This window comes from Amblyomma americanum, chromosome 2, assembly GCF_052857255.1.
Source record: "Amblyomma americanum isolate KBUSLIRL-KWMA chromosome 2, ASM5285725v1, whole genome shotgun sequence".
Classification (NCBI taxonomy): Eukaryota; Metazoa; Arthropoda; class Arachnida; order Ixodida; family Ixodidae; genus Amblyomma; species Amblyomma americanum.
In genome coordinates this window covers 160305468-160321435 of record NC_135498.1, presented here as the reverse complement: position 1 = coordinate 160321435, position 15968 = coordinate 160305468, and the positions used below count along the sequence as shown (strand labels likewise).

Genomic DNA, 15968 nt, shown 5'->3' with positions numbered 1-15968 from the left:
TGTAATGCCCTGCGGGGCGATGCAGGTAACTAATAAATAAACATAAATGCAAAAACTCTGCAAAGAAAACAGTATTATTCCAGCTCCTCAATGCCTCTCAATTCAGAGCTGGACTCTTCAGACGAGCTGCTTGAACTGCCAATGGCGAAAACTACTGGGTCAACTTCATCATCGAAAATTATATCCCTTTCCCAGGCTTCATCCTCAATGCGCTCAGCATGTGCACAAAATTTTTGCCAGTCTTCCTTTGACACATGTGCCAAAGCCTGAGGCAGAAGCTCCTCAACTTCAGCCAATGTGAAAGCTTTGTTTCTTTTTGCTACGAATCCTTTCACCATGCTCCACACCTGCTCAATCGGATTAAACTCGCAATGGTACGGAGGCAGACGCAACACTTCGTGGCCATGTTTTGCGGCAAGTGTGTCGATCGCATACACAGTGTGTCCGCTCGTCGTTCTTTTGCACAAATCGAGCAACTCAGCTCGTACCATGTCTGTTGACCAGGATATACCCTTCCTTGTGAGCCATGCCTGGATTTCAATCTTCCGAGTTGATGTCGTTGGTGGCTTTTCGAGCGCAACACTATGGTAAGGGGCATTATCCATAACAATAATGCTGCTGTTAGGAATGTTTGGCAGCAGTTTGCTTGAAAACCACTCCTCGAAGTACTTGCCGTCCATCTCGGAGTGGTAATCAGCTGAAGCGCCCTTCTTGGCTCTGAAGAAGTCGGCAGCACCGCTCACAAAGCCTGTGAGGCTACTGCCTGCATGAACGAGGATCAGGCGGCCTCCTTTCCCCGATGGCGCTGGCAGACCTGTAGTCAGGCCCCTAAGAAAGGCATCTTGCGATGACTTGACAGTGCTGTCCTTCCACACATGTTGCCTGGTGTGGCCAGCATTGACCCAAGTCTCATCGAGGTATACGATGCACCTGCACGGGGAGGCAGATAAAAATACCGATTGAGTTTTTATGTTGCACCTGCACGGGGCGGGGGGGTGGGGGGGGGGCAGAACAAATATCGCTCGAGTTTTTGTTGTTATCAATGTATTCATCATAGAAATATAAAATATCGCGTATGCAATTATTACAAACTTGTGAACGGCTGTTAGAATATTCTTCAATTCGTCATTCGAACTGAATAGTGCCTATTGAAAACACAAATTATATATGTAATGCTTTCGAATAATCGGCACCAAGGTGCACGGACCCGGAGAATAGAACAAAGAGCCAGAAACTAATTCTTCTTTGTAACATCCGCGATTCAGTGTCATCGCTATTTGATTCGTCTTTTATTTTATTTTAAAAACAGTATTAATGATTTCACAAAATGAGTGCATGACGTACACAGCTAGGTGCGATGAAGGTAGGCAAATAATGTAAAAGTCGCTCTCTGAACGATCATTAAAAACGAAGCGCTTACCTCCCTTGGCTCCGGAATGCTTTGATAGCTCTCAGATACCGGCGCCGCCAGGCTACTATGTCGGATCGCTCGATGAGTGCGAGAGTTCGTTTCCTTTTTTCGAACTTGAAGCCCATCTCTTTCAGCAACCTCCACAAGGTGGCTTTGCTCATATCCGGCAAATCGTCACCTCCGTTTACTTCATGCAGGATACTGTCTAAAGTCGGTATTTGTCTTTCGGCATACATACGATGCAACTTGAGCCGGATGGCGTTGACCGTAAAGCTGTCGTACTTCACACTGCGGGAGCTTGATATTGCCATCCTTTTCGGTCTTTTTTGCGGTGATTTTACTCCGCCAGAAAGACCTTCTTTATTAAACCTCACAACTGTCCGAGGGCTCACTCCGGTCATCTCGCCCACAATTGCGAGAACGTCACGCACAGTCTTCTCGGGGTGGAGCTTCCTTATGCTTGCGTAGACATTAACTATCACCGCCTTGCAGTCTTTAGAAAACTTTGGAGACTTCACCTTGGAAAAGAGGCGAACAGGAGATGTTTTCGAAGTCGAAGCGGGGGAAGAAAACAAGCGAGCAGGTGACAGCGACGCCATTTTCACAAACAGACCTGCCGGCTCAGCTGCGAAAACCTGATACAGCCGGCGCCTGAGAAAACGAAAAATCTGCGTCACTCGGTTCTGGAAAACAAAAGAAAAATCAATCTATTTGCAAAATAAAACACTTCCATCGGTCTACTATAATATCAACTACTGTTCACTTTGCTTGTCAATTCATTTCTATTTTTATTTTTGACGCACTATATTATGATGCGGACGAGGATCGCAAACAGGCACCGTAGCCTTGGCTGCGTAGACAGCTAAGTATGAAACGGAGTATAGTCGCTACAAATCAGTCATGACGGTGGCTCGGTGGTGTCAGCGACGCTGCCAACTCCTCTGCGCTAGGAGTTTCTTGCCAGACCCGCAGCCTCAGCCCTAAAAATCATCACAGGCTGTGTGGGGTTGAGGTCGCTGAACGCAGGACGCAGTTCTTTGCGAGAACTTCATTGTCGGAATCGGAAACGGGATCCATTATAACGCTCCAGCAAACGCAAACGAAGGCACGACGGCTGACAGAAGCCTTCCACGTTTTGCCGGCAGTAGTTTTCATTTCGGCTGCTGCAAGGCGGAAGCGCAGCGCTCGGGGCCAGCAGTCACGGAGTCCACTTTTCCGTTTCCGGCGTCTTATGTCACGTCGCTCTTGTTCAACTCCGTCATCAGGGAGTCCCGAGTGTGAATTGTAGCTGCGGGAAAAAGTTTTTAAACTTCGAATCCAAATCTCTCAGAAATAAATCGACCTTTCGCTACCGGACAAGCGGCAACAAAGCCACAAAATGCCGAACTATCGGATTTTACTAACAAACAAAATTTGGTAGCGTTGTTTTCAGTGTCCCGTTAAGAGCCGTGCTGAGAGAAGAAAGACTGTTCAGCAAAGTCCCAAAGACCGTCGGAGTGTCATCCATCACAAGGAAGACAACGCGCTTGCAAAGGCGCATGAGGGAGCCATCCACAATGGAGAGGACAAGAGACCTTGCGCCCAAGGACAGACCTCGGATGGCTCAAAATATCACCAATATAGCGGAAGAAATCGGTACCTCGTGGTATCAGGCTATGGCGGCCACCAAGCTCCAGGCAGACTGCACGGCGAGCACCCACTGTACCTTATTCGCCACTGGGACGCAAAAAAAAATACAAGAACACTGCGTAATGTTTAGTGTAACGCTGTTCGTGATAAAAAATTAAACATGAACCAATTTACACAATAAAAAGCGCACGTTACCATCCTGTTTTCTATTTCATACGTGTGGGCGATTTGTGGCTATATCTAACATTCTTACCGGCACGTTAGCTTATAGGTATGAACGACAGCGACAAAGTGCGTTGCCACAAAGACAGACTGGTAGCTTCAAAGCCATGCAGGCATGGAACGCGGAGTTCTTTTTCCGCACACCATAACTGCATTCCTTTGCGGTGAGCTTGGCATTCCATTCGCAGGCCACCAAGCAATGAGTTGGTATTACACAAGAGGCACTAAGTTACGTTAAGCACCGTCGGAGGTTGCTGGGATTCCGCAGTCAGCGTTTCCCAATTTACAAGTCTGGCTTAGAACGAATGCCAGACGAAGGACGTCAGGCGCCACGTGTTCCGTCAGTCCGGAGTCAACTGCGCGGGAACGTTTCGAAAGCCCGCCACCTGCTTTCGCGGTATTTCAGTAGAAATGAATTCATGTTTATTTCCAAGATATCGCACGACACTGGAAGCACGAAAAAAAAAAGCTCTCTTAAAGGGGCCATGACGTGGTCGTTATTCATATTGCAGTTTTCTGCTTCAGTAACTAATGCAAGAGGTTATGATTCAATTTCCGAAATTTGGCTGCCCTGGACGCGCTGTATTTTCCAATAAATACGATCGAAATCGAGACCGAGAGGCTCCTCCCACCGGCAGGGACCGCTATATTAAAAGCTCTCGTGACGTCACTAGCACATGCACGGAGCAACGTATTCTGCTCTCGTTGCTGCAATATGCGCAGCGAAGTCTCATTCCCCCTCTACTTTCGCGGGCGATCGAAGTAGTAGTCATCCCCCATATATGAATGACTGGTACCGCAAAAGCGATAATAACAGTAACGCAGTTTTTCTTCGGTATAGGTAGGGTCCGGTCACACTATAGGCCGATGCGACTGCGATCGACGGTCGGTGGGCTGATCGGTACGCAAATTCCGTCGCTGACACATTGGTCTGTCACGCTAGACCGACGACGACGCCAGCACGATCAACGATCGCGTATCGTATTAATGTTAAAAGTCAGCTTTGTGGGAACCAGAAGAGAGTTGTAGGGTACTAGTTGGTATGATATTCTATAAACTTGAGAATTTTAAAACTTATTAGACCTCATGCTAGCCACGCCGACATACGCGATGTGCGTGCACCAGCGAAGATGTACTTTCATTCGATGCCTGCGCATAGAAGCGATCGGTGAGGCAAGCGATAGGGGCAGGAAACGCCGCACGATGGTGCCGCTCTCCGCCGTCGCCTCTGCTTGTGCGGCCGAGCGAAAGCTTCACGCCCGGTGAGGCGACGGCCGGAAAAACTGCGCTTGTATACCTTATTCGTATCCAAAAAAGCGAAACAAGGGGCTAAATATCATATCTTCACACTTTGTTACTAATCAGTGAGGAACTTTTGCAATATTCTTGAATTTCGGTTGACGGTGGACCGCCGGCCCCTTTCGTGACGAGGCCTAGAGAGTAGGCAGGATTCGTGTGCGCGATTTCGGCGATTGCGGAGAACGAATTCGCAAGTTTTAGCGCCTGCAAATAGCTGCCGAGCGTAGTTTTCGCTACAGTGCCCTCAAAGCGACGACTGCCTACATCGCAGGGCGCGAGTACAATAAGGGGGAAGTGCCGATATATGTGACCCGGTCTGCATAGCCTGTGCAGCCGGCAGCCGGCAGCAGCCGTCGGCGTCGACTGTGGACGACAAATCTGGTTGTTTTCGTTAATTCAAGTAATGTCCGAACGCATCTTTAGCTAAACCGATCTAAAATTAAATTTTGTTGACATAAGAGAAAGCAGATACAATTAGTGTAAAGCGCCGGTATCCTACGCGAGCGTTTCCCAAGCAGGTGATATAGCATCATCGGCACTTATTGCAGTGTTATCATGGTGTGTAAATGAGTAAGAGTGAAATTTGTGAGCTAGAGTACGCAAAATTGAAGATAAGGATAACCCACCTGGCGTTTTATGCCACGCAAACGAGCAGTACTGTTTGCGCACAGCCATGCAAACAACCTGAGCGCGGGCTGCAGTTGTCGTAACCGTCGCACTCCTGGGGCACAATGCGCACGCACAGTAAACGCTAAATGGTGTACTATTATTTTCAAGCACTCATTTAGACCGAGGCGACTATTCATCGGAGTAGACAGTGAAAGCATTCGAGTCGCGCAGCGTGTTTCAAGCGGCTTGGTTTCTGCAAAAAGGTTCTATGAGTCGAAGGAAATGTGTGTTCGACTTTCAAACGCGTACATGCAGAGCGGAAGTCGTCGCACTCGGCAATTTTCTCTGCTCCTTTCGGGCCTCAAGGTTACTGTAGTGCACGTTTTTATAATTTGAGTTTAATTATCGAGCGATGAATAGCGGACAAGTACTTGGTAGCTAACTACAAAACGCCACAACTTTCACGGCGCACATCGGCGAAGGCATGCACGGCATGTGCCGCTTTTCACATACGGGAGCATTTGACTGCTCAAAAGAGACCACACTCATAACATACGAACAGCATGCTTCTAAGCGTAAATAATAAAGCAGGCGTCCATCGATTTCTGTTTCCTCAACAATCGGAAAGTGGGCGCCGCGAGCAAGTCCGCTTTCCCAAGGATCATCAGCTCGCGTACTAAGTTGAAGGCTTCCCAAAAGAGAACACGGAAAATGCATTTCATTTCGCTAGGCTAAAAGAAAAAAACTTTTCCAGCGACCGCTGTCTACGGTGTGCATGCAAGCACCTCAACAGCTAGCAGCAGACGACGCGTGGCGTGTATGCGCTCGTGACGTAAGCGATCAGAGGTTGCCAGACCAGCAAGCTGTTCGCAAAAGGAACGAAAAAAATTCTCTTTAAAAATATCTACCACACAGAATCAACTGAAAATTGGGGGAATTTGCAATTTAACCTGTTTGGAATTATAGGCGATAAGCAGGTTATGCGTGAAAATAGGCTGTCATAGCACGTTTAAGGACAACTTGAAGAAGCCCCACGCTCCCATAGTGCAATCACGCAACAACGCCGAAACAGCTCAGTTGCAAAAAACAACAACCAAAAGAGCAACGACAGTTAAAATGCATTCGCAAATTATATAGTTCGGCATACGGCGCAACAGGGTGCAATGTAAACAAAGAGGCAAAACTGGTCACATACCAGAAAATAAAAGGTACATAAAACTTTGTAGAGAATGCACACTACATACCTCAAAAACAAATTGAACAAAGCAGAATACGTTCTTTGAATTTCACTGTTGCAGGAGTTGCTCATAACGGCACATATTGTTTTGAAGCGAACAGCATTAGGGTAAAATTTCTGACTATCACGTCAATTAAGCAACCTTGGCAGTCTGTTTTCTACCATTTGTTGTCCATGTGTAGATTTGTATGTTTTCGAGTTGTGTAGATATGGGCAGTCAATTGTTGATTCTCTAATGATGCTGAAAACCAGATTAGAAATTTAAATATTTTATGAGTGTCCTACAGAGCCTGTAGTTATGTAGCTTTTGTGGCTAGTCTTACTTCATCATTTGATGAACAGTTCTTGGGTGTGAAAGGAAATTGACACATTCTTCACAATTCTTAAAACTCCTTTTTGAGGCAAAAATTTTTGAAGATTTCCTTGAGTTGTGGACCCCAAAACGGAATGATAATAATTCTAGAGGAGAAGGCATATATCAACATCAAGGGCGGTGATTAAGGAGTCCTATTATCTGAGATAGATTAGTGGTAAGCGTATGTAAGTGCCTGTCCATGGAGATATTCTTTTGAAAGACAATACCTAACGCCTTAAAGGTAAGTAGGAGATCGATCAACATTGAGTGTAATAAGATTGATCGACTATAACCGTTTTATTTTTGCTTCCGAAAAACGCTGCTTTTGTTCTGAGAGTGTTTATTTTAGACATTTTTAAGACCCTACTGACCTAATTTATGCAGCGAAAGCTTTGGTTTGTGAACGCCCTCATTCATTCCCTGTTTTGCCAGCTACAAATTTGTCTGCATCATCTGCATAGACAATATATATATATATATATATATATATATATATATATATATATATATATATATATATATATATATATATATATATATATATATATATATATATATATATATATATATATATATATATATATATATATATATATATATATATGAAGAAAAGAAGTGAACGGTCCACGAAACCAAGGTGTGCATAGGGGAATGTTTCTATATTGTTTAATTTTTAGCACTGAAATTGTACAATAATACTTCGATTAATCTGTCACTTAAAGGAAAATATAAACTAGCAGAAAAACAACCATGCCGCCGATAGGATCCGAAACCACGACCTCCGAATTTGGCGTCGGGTGTTCTACCAACTGAGCTACGGCGATGGCTGTCCAATCTGCTGCTCTCGTGGCTATTTACCTTTATAGCACCGGACGCGAAATTCTGAGGTCGTGGGTTCGCATCCCAACAGCGGCATGGTTGTTTTTTCTTCTGCTTTAAAATTATTTTCATTAAGCGACCGATTAATCGAAGTATTTTTGTCCCATTTTCAGCACTACAAATTAAACAAAATATAAACTTTCCCCTATGCACCTTGGTTTCGGTGACTGTTGGCTTCCTTCATATGTTTGTCGAACGAGCCCTCATTTCCCTTCGCTTGTTTGCTAATAGCTGTGGCAGTATTGATGCCATAGGTAGTATACGAGGGTTATCACACAGTTTCCGCCCTCGCCGTTAGATGACGTTCCACGTCACACTCGCGGTATTACAGGACGTGCTAAGTCCGCCGCTATGGGTGAGGGTGGCGCTGGTGAACACTCTCAAGGTTCGCTTACACGCAATAAACATAAATACCCGCGACAGCAGCAGATTGGACCGCCATCGCCGTAGCTCAGCAAATTCGGAGGCGACATGGTTGTTTTTTCTGCTGCTTTATAAATAAGTTCCTTTACGCGAAAGATTAATCGAAGTATTATTGTCCCATTTCCGCAATACAAATTAAACAATATAGAAACATTCCCCGTATGCACCTTGGTTTCGGTGACTCTTAGCTTCCTTCGATTTTGATTTGTGAGGACTTTACTTCCCAAAGCGACTCAGGCTATGAGAGACGCCGTAGTGAAGGGCTCCGGAAATTTCGACTACCTGGGGTTCTTTAACGTGCACTGACATTGCACAGTACACGGGCCTCTAGAATTTCGCCTCGATCGAAATTCGACTGCCGCGGTCGGGTCAGCAGCCGAGCGCCATAACCACTGAGCCAAGACGGCGGATGTTGGCTTCTTTCATATGTTATGTTTGTCGAACGAAGCCTCATTTTCCTTGTCTTACTTTCTAATATATATATATATATATATATATATATATATATATATATATATATATATATATATATATATATATATATATATATATATATATATATATATATATATATAAGGGAAGTCTCACGGCTATCCGTCCTTCTCCTGGGCGTTTCTACATGCTCCCTAAATTACATAAAGCCGGTATTCCTGGACGGCCAATAATTTCAGGAATCGGCACTCTCACAGAACCAATATAGAAGTACATTGACACTCTAATTAGCCACATTCCAGCCACACATCCATCCTACATCAAAGATACAAACCACTTTCTCCGCCAGATAGACAATATAACATTACCAGAGGGAGCCTTTCTTGTGACCATGGATGTAACATCCTTATACACAAACATTCCCTATGCCGACGGCATTGCAGCCCTTTTAGAATCTTATGAACAGCAGAGACCTCATGAATCTCCAAGCCCAAACGTGTTAGGAACACTAGCCAAAATTGTGTTAGAATATATTAGCTTCGAATTTGATCTTCAATATTATCTGCAAGTAAGTGGCACCGCTATGAGAACAAGAATGGCCCCAAATTATGCCAATATCTTCATGCATCATATAGAGTCAAAATTTCTTTCTTCTTGTCGAATTCAGCCGTACTTTTACAAGCGCTATTTGGATGATATTTTTGTAACATGGACAAACACAGAACAACTTATCCATTTCATTGACAGTTTCAACTCCGTGCACCCAAACATAAAGTTTACGCACACCTACTCAGCTAGTCAAATCAATTTTCTTGATGTTGACATTCTGGTGGACAAGGGGTCAGTTCGTACAACCGTTTATAGAAAACCAACCGACTCACAAAAATATCTACATTTTCAAAGCGCCCATCCCCGTCCCTGCAAAACCAGCATCCCTTATTCGCAGGCCCATCGTTTTCGAAGAATCTGCTCTAACGACCTAGACTTTCACGAAAACTCCGAACACATGCGCAGCGTGCTCTTAACACAGCGCTATCCACGTTCCCTTATTGATGACGCCATAAGCAGAGCTTCAAATCTTAACCGTAGTCAAATACTCCAGGGGCACCAAATAGATAGCCGAAATGATTACACTACAAACCTTATCCTCACATTTAACAGTAACGCACCGAACATAAACAGAATTCTTAATAAGCACTTTAACATTCTCCAGCAAAGTCAACGACTATCGAAAATATTTACATGCGCACCCCGCGTGATTTACAGGCGTGCCAAAAACATTCAGAACCATCAAGTCCACTCCAAGGAACACAAAACCCCAAAATATGGATGTCAGCCCTGTGGTAAAGGTCGCTGCAAAGTTTGCAAGAACATGCAGACTACGTGTTCCGCAACTAGTACGAGGTCAGTTTTCCAGCATTCAATCAACGGTAACTTTGACTGCGACTCATCAAACATTATTTACCTTCTTGAATGCACTGTGTGTAACCAGCAATACATAGGACAGACAAACACTGCATTCCGCATTCGATCTAACAATCACCGCGCACACGCCAAGTCTCTCCCAAACCTTCCCCTATCCAAGCATGTAAACGCAGAAGGACTCCCATTTGACCAACTAAAAGTAACAATTATTCAAGGGGGCTTCAAAAACAGGCGAGAACGTGAAAAGCGTGAATCCTATTTTATCCACAAGTTTAATACTATTCAAGAAGGTCTTAGCGAAAAGCCTGGTACCCTTTCTTTTATTCACGACCTCCAAACAAAATAATACTACACTTCTCGTTAATTGGCTAACTCAGATATACCTTTTATAACTCCTAGTGTATATCCCAGGCAATCATATTCCTCCTTACTTACACTATCCTGCCTCATGCAGTATTGATAAGCTTTTGACGTTCTTTCCTTACATTTTCCGACAATTTGAAATCTTTGCACACAGCTAGCCCAGCTCTCCTCTCCTACAAACAAGTATTCCCGGCGAGGTCGGTTCAACGACCCGCCCAGGGAGAGGGGTGCACCGTTCAGTGAAACCCAGACCCCGTAAGTAAGTTCTTACACATGTGCTCGTTAACGTAGCCCACTCCTTCCTTAACGTTCTAGCCCTCGGCTCACCGGAAATTAGTGAGACACCCGAAAGGCGCCTAGTTTGGCCTGTTCGTCACTGCCAGTGTCATTTGCGCAGCGGCTCCTCTTTGGCCACGCATCTGTAGCGGCGCCCTTTGTGTTTGAGCATTTTGTTTGTGTGTTTTGTTTGCACGTTTTGCTTTCGTACGCCTGTGGTTGCCGTGCTGCCCATGTCCCCCGCACCGTCTTCCTCTCCCTTTCTCTCGTTTCGCCATCTCCTTTTGTACCCCACCCTTCCTTACCATACTAGTTTTCCTCCCCTGTTTTCTTTTATTTCTATTTTTTTCCTTCCTCCCCCAATATTGTCCCTGTCTGCTCTCCGCACCACCATCTTTATTGTTTTTAAATTTTTTTAACTGTTGTTGCTATTTGCGTGTTACACTCCTTTCTCCCTCCTCTTGAGCTCACAAACTTAAAACGTCAATCTGTGCGAGACCACTACAGTCCTGAAGAAGACCGCACCGCGGTCGAAACGTTGATAAATAAAAGTCTTTGTAGAAGTGCCCACTTCTCTTAAATCTTTATTCTGCGGAGCCAACGCAACCTACGTTCGTAATATATATATATATATATATATATATATATATATATATATATATATATATATATATATATATATATATATATATATATATATATATATATATATATAGTTACTATGTCACCTACATATATATTAATCAGAAAAAAGAATGAAATGCTACCTTGCGGTACCCCACTAGACACCAGCAGTGAATGGGAAAGGTAAGAATCTATAGTTGCTATTCGGAATCCGTGTTGCAGTTATTTCGATAGCCGCAACACTCAAATTTCTGTATCAACAGTTAATGATCTACATAGTAAAATGCCTTTGAGAAATCTACAATTACACTCAATACTATCTATCCCTCTTCTATTGCCGCTCAGATAAGTTGCTTTTGCGCCAGCAAAGCAAATTCTGTTCCACATATTTTATGGAAGCCAAATTGGGATGGAGGTAGTCTGCTGAGAACGACATATTTGAAGCTTTTATTACATTTCATTGTTATCTCCTTTGAATTATAGTAAAGGGAGCAACTTGCATTTAGCTTGAAAAAATTCTCTGATTTAGACGAAGCTACTCATGGTGCAAGAAGATCTGAGAGTAAATTAAATGGCTTTTTTGCATGCCTTTGATATTCTCAGTTTTACTATTGCTGGCAATTCGCATAATGTAGTTTACTTCGTGTTCATGGACAGGTTGCAGAAAGAAGTTGCTCTGATTGTATACACAACCCTATAAATCATTAACGCCGTATGCGTTTTCAGCAAATGTAGTGAAGTGATTATTGAAACCATCAGCAAGTTTTTTTTTCCTGATACCTCGGACGTTTCTGTTTTAAGATTATTGTTTTTTTTCAGAAAGAACACGTTTCAATAAAGAGTATAACTCACTCCAGAGGACATCAGAATGCCGAGCAGGTCAGGTAAATGTCTTTACAAATAGTCACGTCTCGCCTTTTTAAGGACTTTATCTGAACGACTACCAAAACTTTGTGCATTCGCGAAAAATTTCCCCGTCCTTTGCAGTTGTGAATTATTTCTATGGTTTATTCTTTTTTCACTATCCTCTTCAGAAGCTTGGAGTTGACCCATGGTTTCAGTTTATTTTTTTTTGCTTGCTACTTAATTGCTCAAATCCCGGCCCCAAGGTAGAAGAAGAATGCCGAACAATAGGCGCGGATAAGATAGACTAATTAGAGTAATGAAACGTTGACGGCTAAGCAGCAACTTTCTTGACAACTAACAGCTTTTTTAGCAACAAAGGCCGATAACACTGCACGGCGCGACACCCGCTCGCGAAGTCCACAGTAGGAAACAATCGCCTTCGGACGACGCATTAGGCCTACTTCTCTGAAGGATATCTGTGTGGTCACTTCACAGCAATACATGAATGAAGAGGCAAGAAAGTCTGCTCTGTACACAGCTTGGTAAAACACGGCTTTCTACTAAAGATTGTATTTACTCTGCTGGCAACCAGTATTCCCACCAGCGGCACTCAGTTAACCTAAGAAAACTACGTACACGGATTTGAGAGGTCACTCATGTCGACATCGATGGAATTATCAATCGTGAACTTCAAGACAGCTGTAAATATAGAACAACCATGGAACGAATAAAACAAGCATGGTAGTCACGCTGTTTCTTGAAGTTCATGAAGTCGCACGCAAGTCATTCTACTAGCAGTGGTGGCGGCTCCTGAGACGTTGCTACTTCTACAGTTCAACCTTGTGATAAAGAAGCTGAAACGAACTTGAGATGTCTTCCCAGCCGTCGCATCGTTAATGCCGTAGATGACCTTCGTCGCACGTGTCGCTTGTCAACAGGGTTCCTGACGCAGTATAGACAGACGACAACAAAGCTGGAGTTTAGTCTGCCGCCCTTATGTGCTCAGGGAGCCATCAACAAGCACAGCGACGAGGCCGAATATAAGTACACCAACCGAACATTTCAGCCTCGCCAATACACGCACGTTTAATCTCGCGGCGCACAGAAAACGAGCCTTCGGGTTATGGTGTAGCAGCGGACAGGGTAAGAATAACATTTATCAAAAATATTCATCAATGTTTTCTGGGCGCTGAAGCCCATATGCTACACGTTGAAAGAAAGCGCATGGCGGCGATTGCTTTTGGAGTACGCTTTGCGATTTGTTTCCCTGCGTGATGTATAAACACTTCACTGCATGAGAGAAGTGAAGAATGTCTACGACAGACCGAAACCTTCCGTGTTGCCTTCTCATAATTTGACAAATGCTCCCTCAGCTCGCTTTGAAGGCAAATGATCTCAGCATTTTTCTTGCTCGTTTCACATCGCTGGTGACGGCGCTATTCGTTGCTTTTTTTTGGCAGATTATTAATTTTATAGAGGTTTGATTTGATTTGTAAGGGTTTAATGTCCCAAAACGACTCAGGCGATAGGGGACGCCGTAGTGAAGGGCTCCGGAAATTTCGACCACCTGGGGTTCTTTAAGGCGCACTGACATCGCACAGTAGACGGACTTCTAGAACTTCGCCTCCATCGAAATATGACTTGCCGCGGCCGGGATCGAAGCCGCGTCTTTCGACTGAGCTGCCGAGCGCCATAATCAATGAGCTATCGCAGTGGCTCATTTTAGAAAGTATGCTTGGAGCTGCGTCAAAGCCCTTGCCTTCCGGGCACTTGATTGTGCCCGAAAGCAACTGCTAGGGTCGTGCGCAGGTTCTCGTTAAACAATTCGTTTTGTATTTTCGTTTGCCACTGCTGTCACTAACCGCGACTCTGAGACTAGCGGCGTGTCGACATCGTAAGGCACAAGAAAGACGGTCACATCACGCCGAGAAAACCTAAGCTGAACTGCACACGGCCAAACACTCGGCACCAGAGAAACAGAGCCCTTTCGCGGCGTGAAATTAGAGCAACGCGGAGGGTCGAGGTTGCGAGGAGCCCCAATGAGTTTGGCAATTCAGTCTAGGCGCAGCGGGCAGCGAGCGCTCCAGGCTTCGCGACAGCGTTCAGAGGAGACCGCAGTCGAGTTTCGGTAATAACGCGCGCGCTGTAGGCGACAAATTATCGCGCCGGAGCTGACTGATCATTTGGAGAAACGGTATATACGGGCTGCACCTGAGGTGGGAGAAGTATCGTGCATTTTTTATGCGGTGTTCGACACACGCGATTACGTGACCTAATTCCTTCCTTTTTCACATCAGCTGGCAAAGCAACTGTCGCCCAACGTTACACATTGGCGCACTTAGCGCGAAATGGCCACTGAAGCTCACCTAGGATTTGTTATATCCGGTCGCAGGAAAACTTCATGAAAGCGATGTGCCAGGTGCATGGTATTCTATGGGGACTTGCAATGGGAATCGCTATTGATTCGTGGCATCTGCCATGTTTAGGAAAATGTTTGTAATACCCATGTTCGACAGTAGTTGCAATTTTTACATAATCCATTTATAGGCTGCATATATTAGGTTGTTAGCAGGCGGTGCGTGCTGCACTTAATGAGTGATACATAAAGCATTTTCAAATTTTTGACAGCCCACCTTAATGGGTGCAGGATAGTAAAAGACGTTCGTCGAATCCACGCAGCTAAAAATCGCTACTATATAGCTGGCGAACTGACATGCATTTCACCGGCGAAACATGCTACTCCGCCGCCACTTGGAATGAAAGTTGGAAAGCTCCCTTCACACGTCTTGAAGCGATTTATGATGCTATTGTGCATCTGCACACTGGAATCACAGAAGCACGCACTTACGTATGAGGGGGGAGAATAGTAATACAGTCTCTAAACTTCATGAACATGGTCGGTTTGGCTCCTTTTGAAACACTGGTATTACCGCTACTGGTATTACCGAAGCGGCCCACAAACGTACACAGGATCGCTTTGCATTTAATTCTCTCTCGACATGCGGTGAGAGCTTTTCCGACAGTTACCAGCTGTGTTTGTAAAAAGGCAAACTGCCTACCTTTTCGCCACGTGCCTGCACGATGAAATGGCAGTGATTGGCATAAGCTGCCTGCTTTTGCCGACCATATTATGCCTGTTTTCTGTTGCTCGCCTACGGCAACAGCGACGACACTGCAGTTAGCGATAGGAGTCACAGAGTAGGCGCGTCGTTCACTCGCCTCTTAGAGATCCAACCTGTCACTTTAAATCCTGGAAATCTTTAAAGGCAGGTATAGGACACTAACGCATGTGCCTAGCCATTTCTCTCATTACCAAATGAGAAAAGTGCGGCCACAAAACTCTTCACTGCCGTAGAAGTAGAGAAGTATTCACAAACCTTGTCGTCACCGGCGCTCCTTCCTCACAAAGCTCCGTTCAGGTGCATCCGGTGGGACGAAATACTGGACGTGCCTTTGTGCAGCAGCACATGAGACATCAGGAGCTTTCAATTCAGTACAAAACAGCTGTCCGCGTGAAAAAACAGCTGACAGCTGTCCGCGTGAACGCCGTAGAAAGGAATGTGGCTCTACCAGCTGGCAACTCCTGTGCCGCAAACGTCGCGGATGTGGAGCTTCCTGATTCGTCTGATGACTCCATGGTGACAGAGATGAATCTGACAGCAGCAGCTTCGCGCTTGTTGAGTCGCGCCGCCTGACAAGGAAGTTGCGCCGGACATTAACTGCGGGTGAGTCGCCTACGAGGACAGTTGACAAGCCAGTTTTCTCAGTGGCCTTCGTTCCAACAACGCAGACGGCTAATCTGAACACCATTATCAGACAGCGGCTAACCCAGTTTTTCGACCGGATGGTTCTGGGACAAGTCTGTGAAGTAAGAATTAATGCACGGAAGAATGTCCTGACAGTAGATGTTAAATCTCAAGCATCAGTAGACAAGCTGA

At 44.8% G+C, this 15968-nt stretch overlaps 2 protein-coding genes across 2 annotated transcripts in view; both read right to left on the bottom strand.

Annotated features, from left to right (window-relative positions):
• LOC144120173 (arylsulfatase B-like) overlaps nt 1–15504 on the bottom strand; it is a 65052-nt gene extending 49548 nt beyond the window's left edge. The window contains exon 1 of the mRNA XM_077652596.1: nt 15408–15504. The gene's annotated coding sequence lies outside the window, so the exon portion shown is untranslated. The remainder of the gene's footprint in view (nt 1–15407) is intronic.
• LOC144120172 (uncharacterized) lies at nt 75–1574 on the bottom strand. Its single transcript, XM_077652595.1, has 2 exons — nt 1421–1574; nt 75–930 (listed from the first exon to the last, which is right to left on the bottom strand). Exons 1-2 carry the CDS (start codon nt 1570–1572, stop codon nt 75–77), a joined length of 1008 nt encoding a protein of 335 aa, XP_077508721.1. The 5' UTR covers nt 1573–1574.
• Nucleotides 15505–15968: the final 464 nt, after the last annotated feature.

What these genes read in the sequence shown, in the direction of transcription:
- LOC144120172 (XM_077652595.1), bottom strand. Translation starts at nt 1,572, where the DNA reads ATGAGCAAAGCCACCTTGTGGAGGTTGCTGAAAGAGATGGGCTTCAAG. An exon ending in GCATTCCGGAGCCAAGGGAG is followed by an intron (nt 931 to 1,420) that starts GTAAGCGCTTCG and finishes CTCCCCGTGCAG; the next exon opens with GTGCATCGTATACCTCGATG.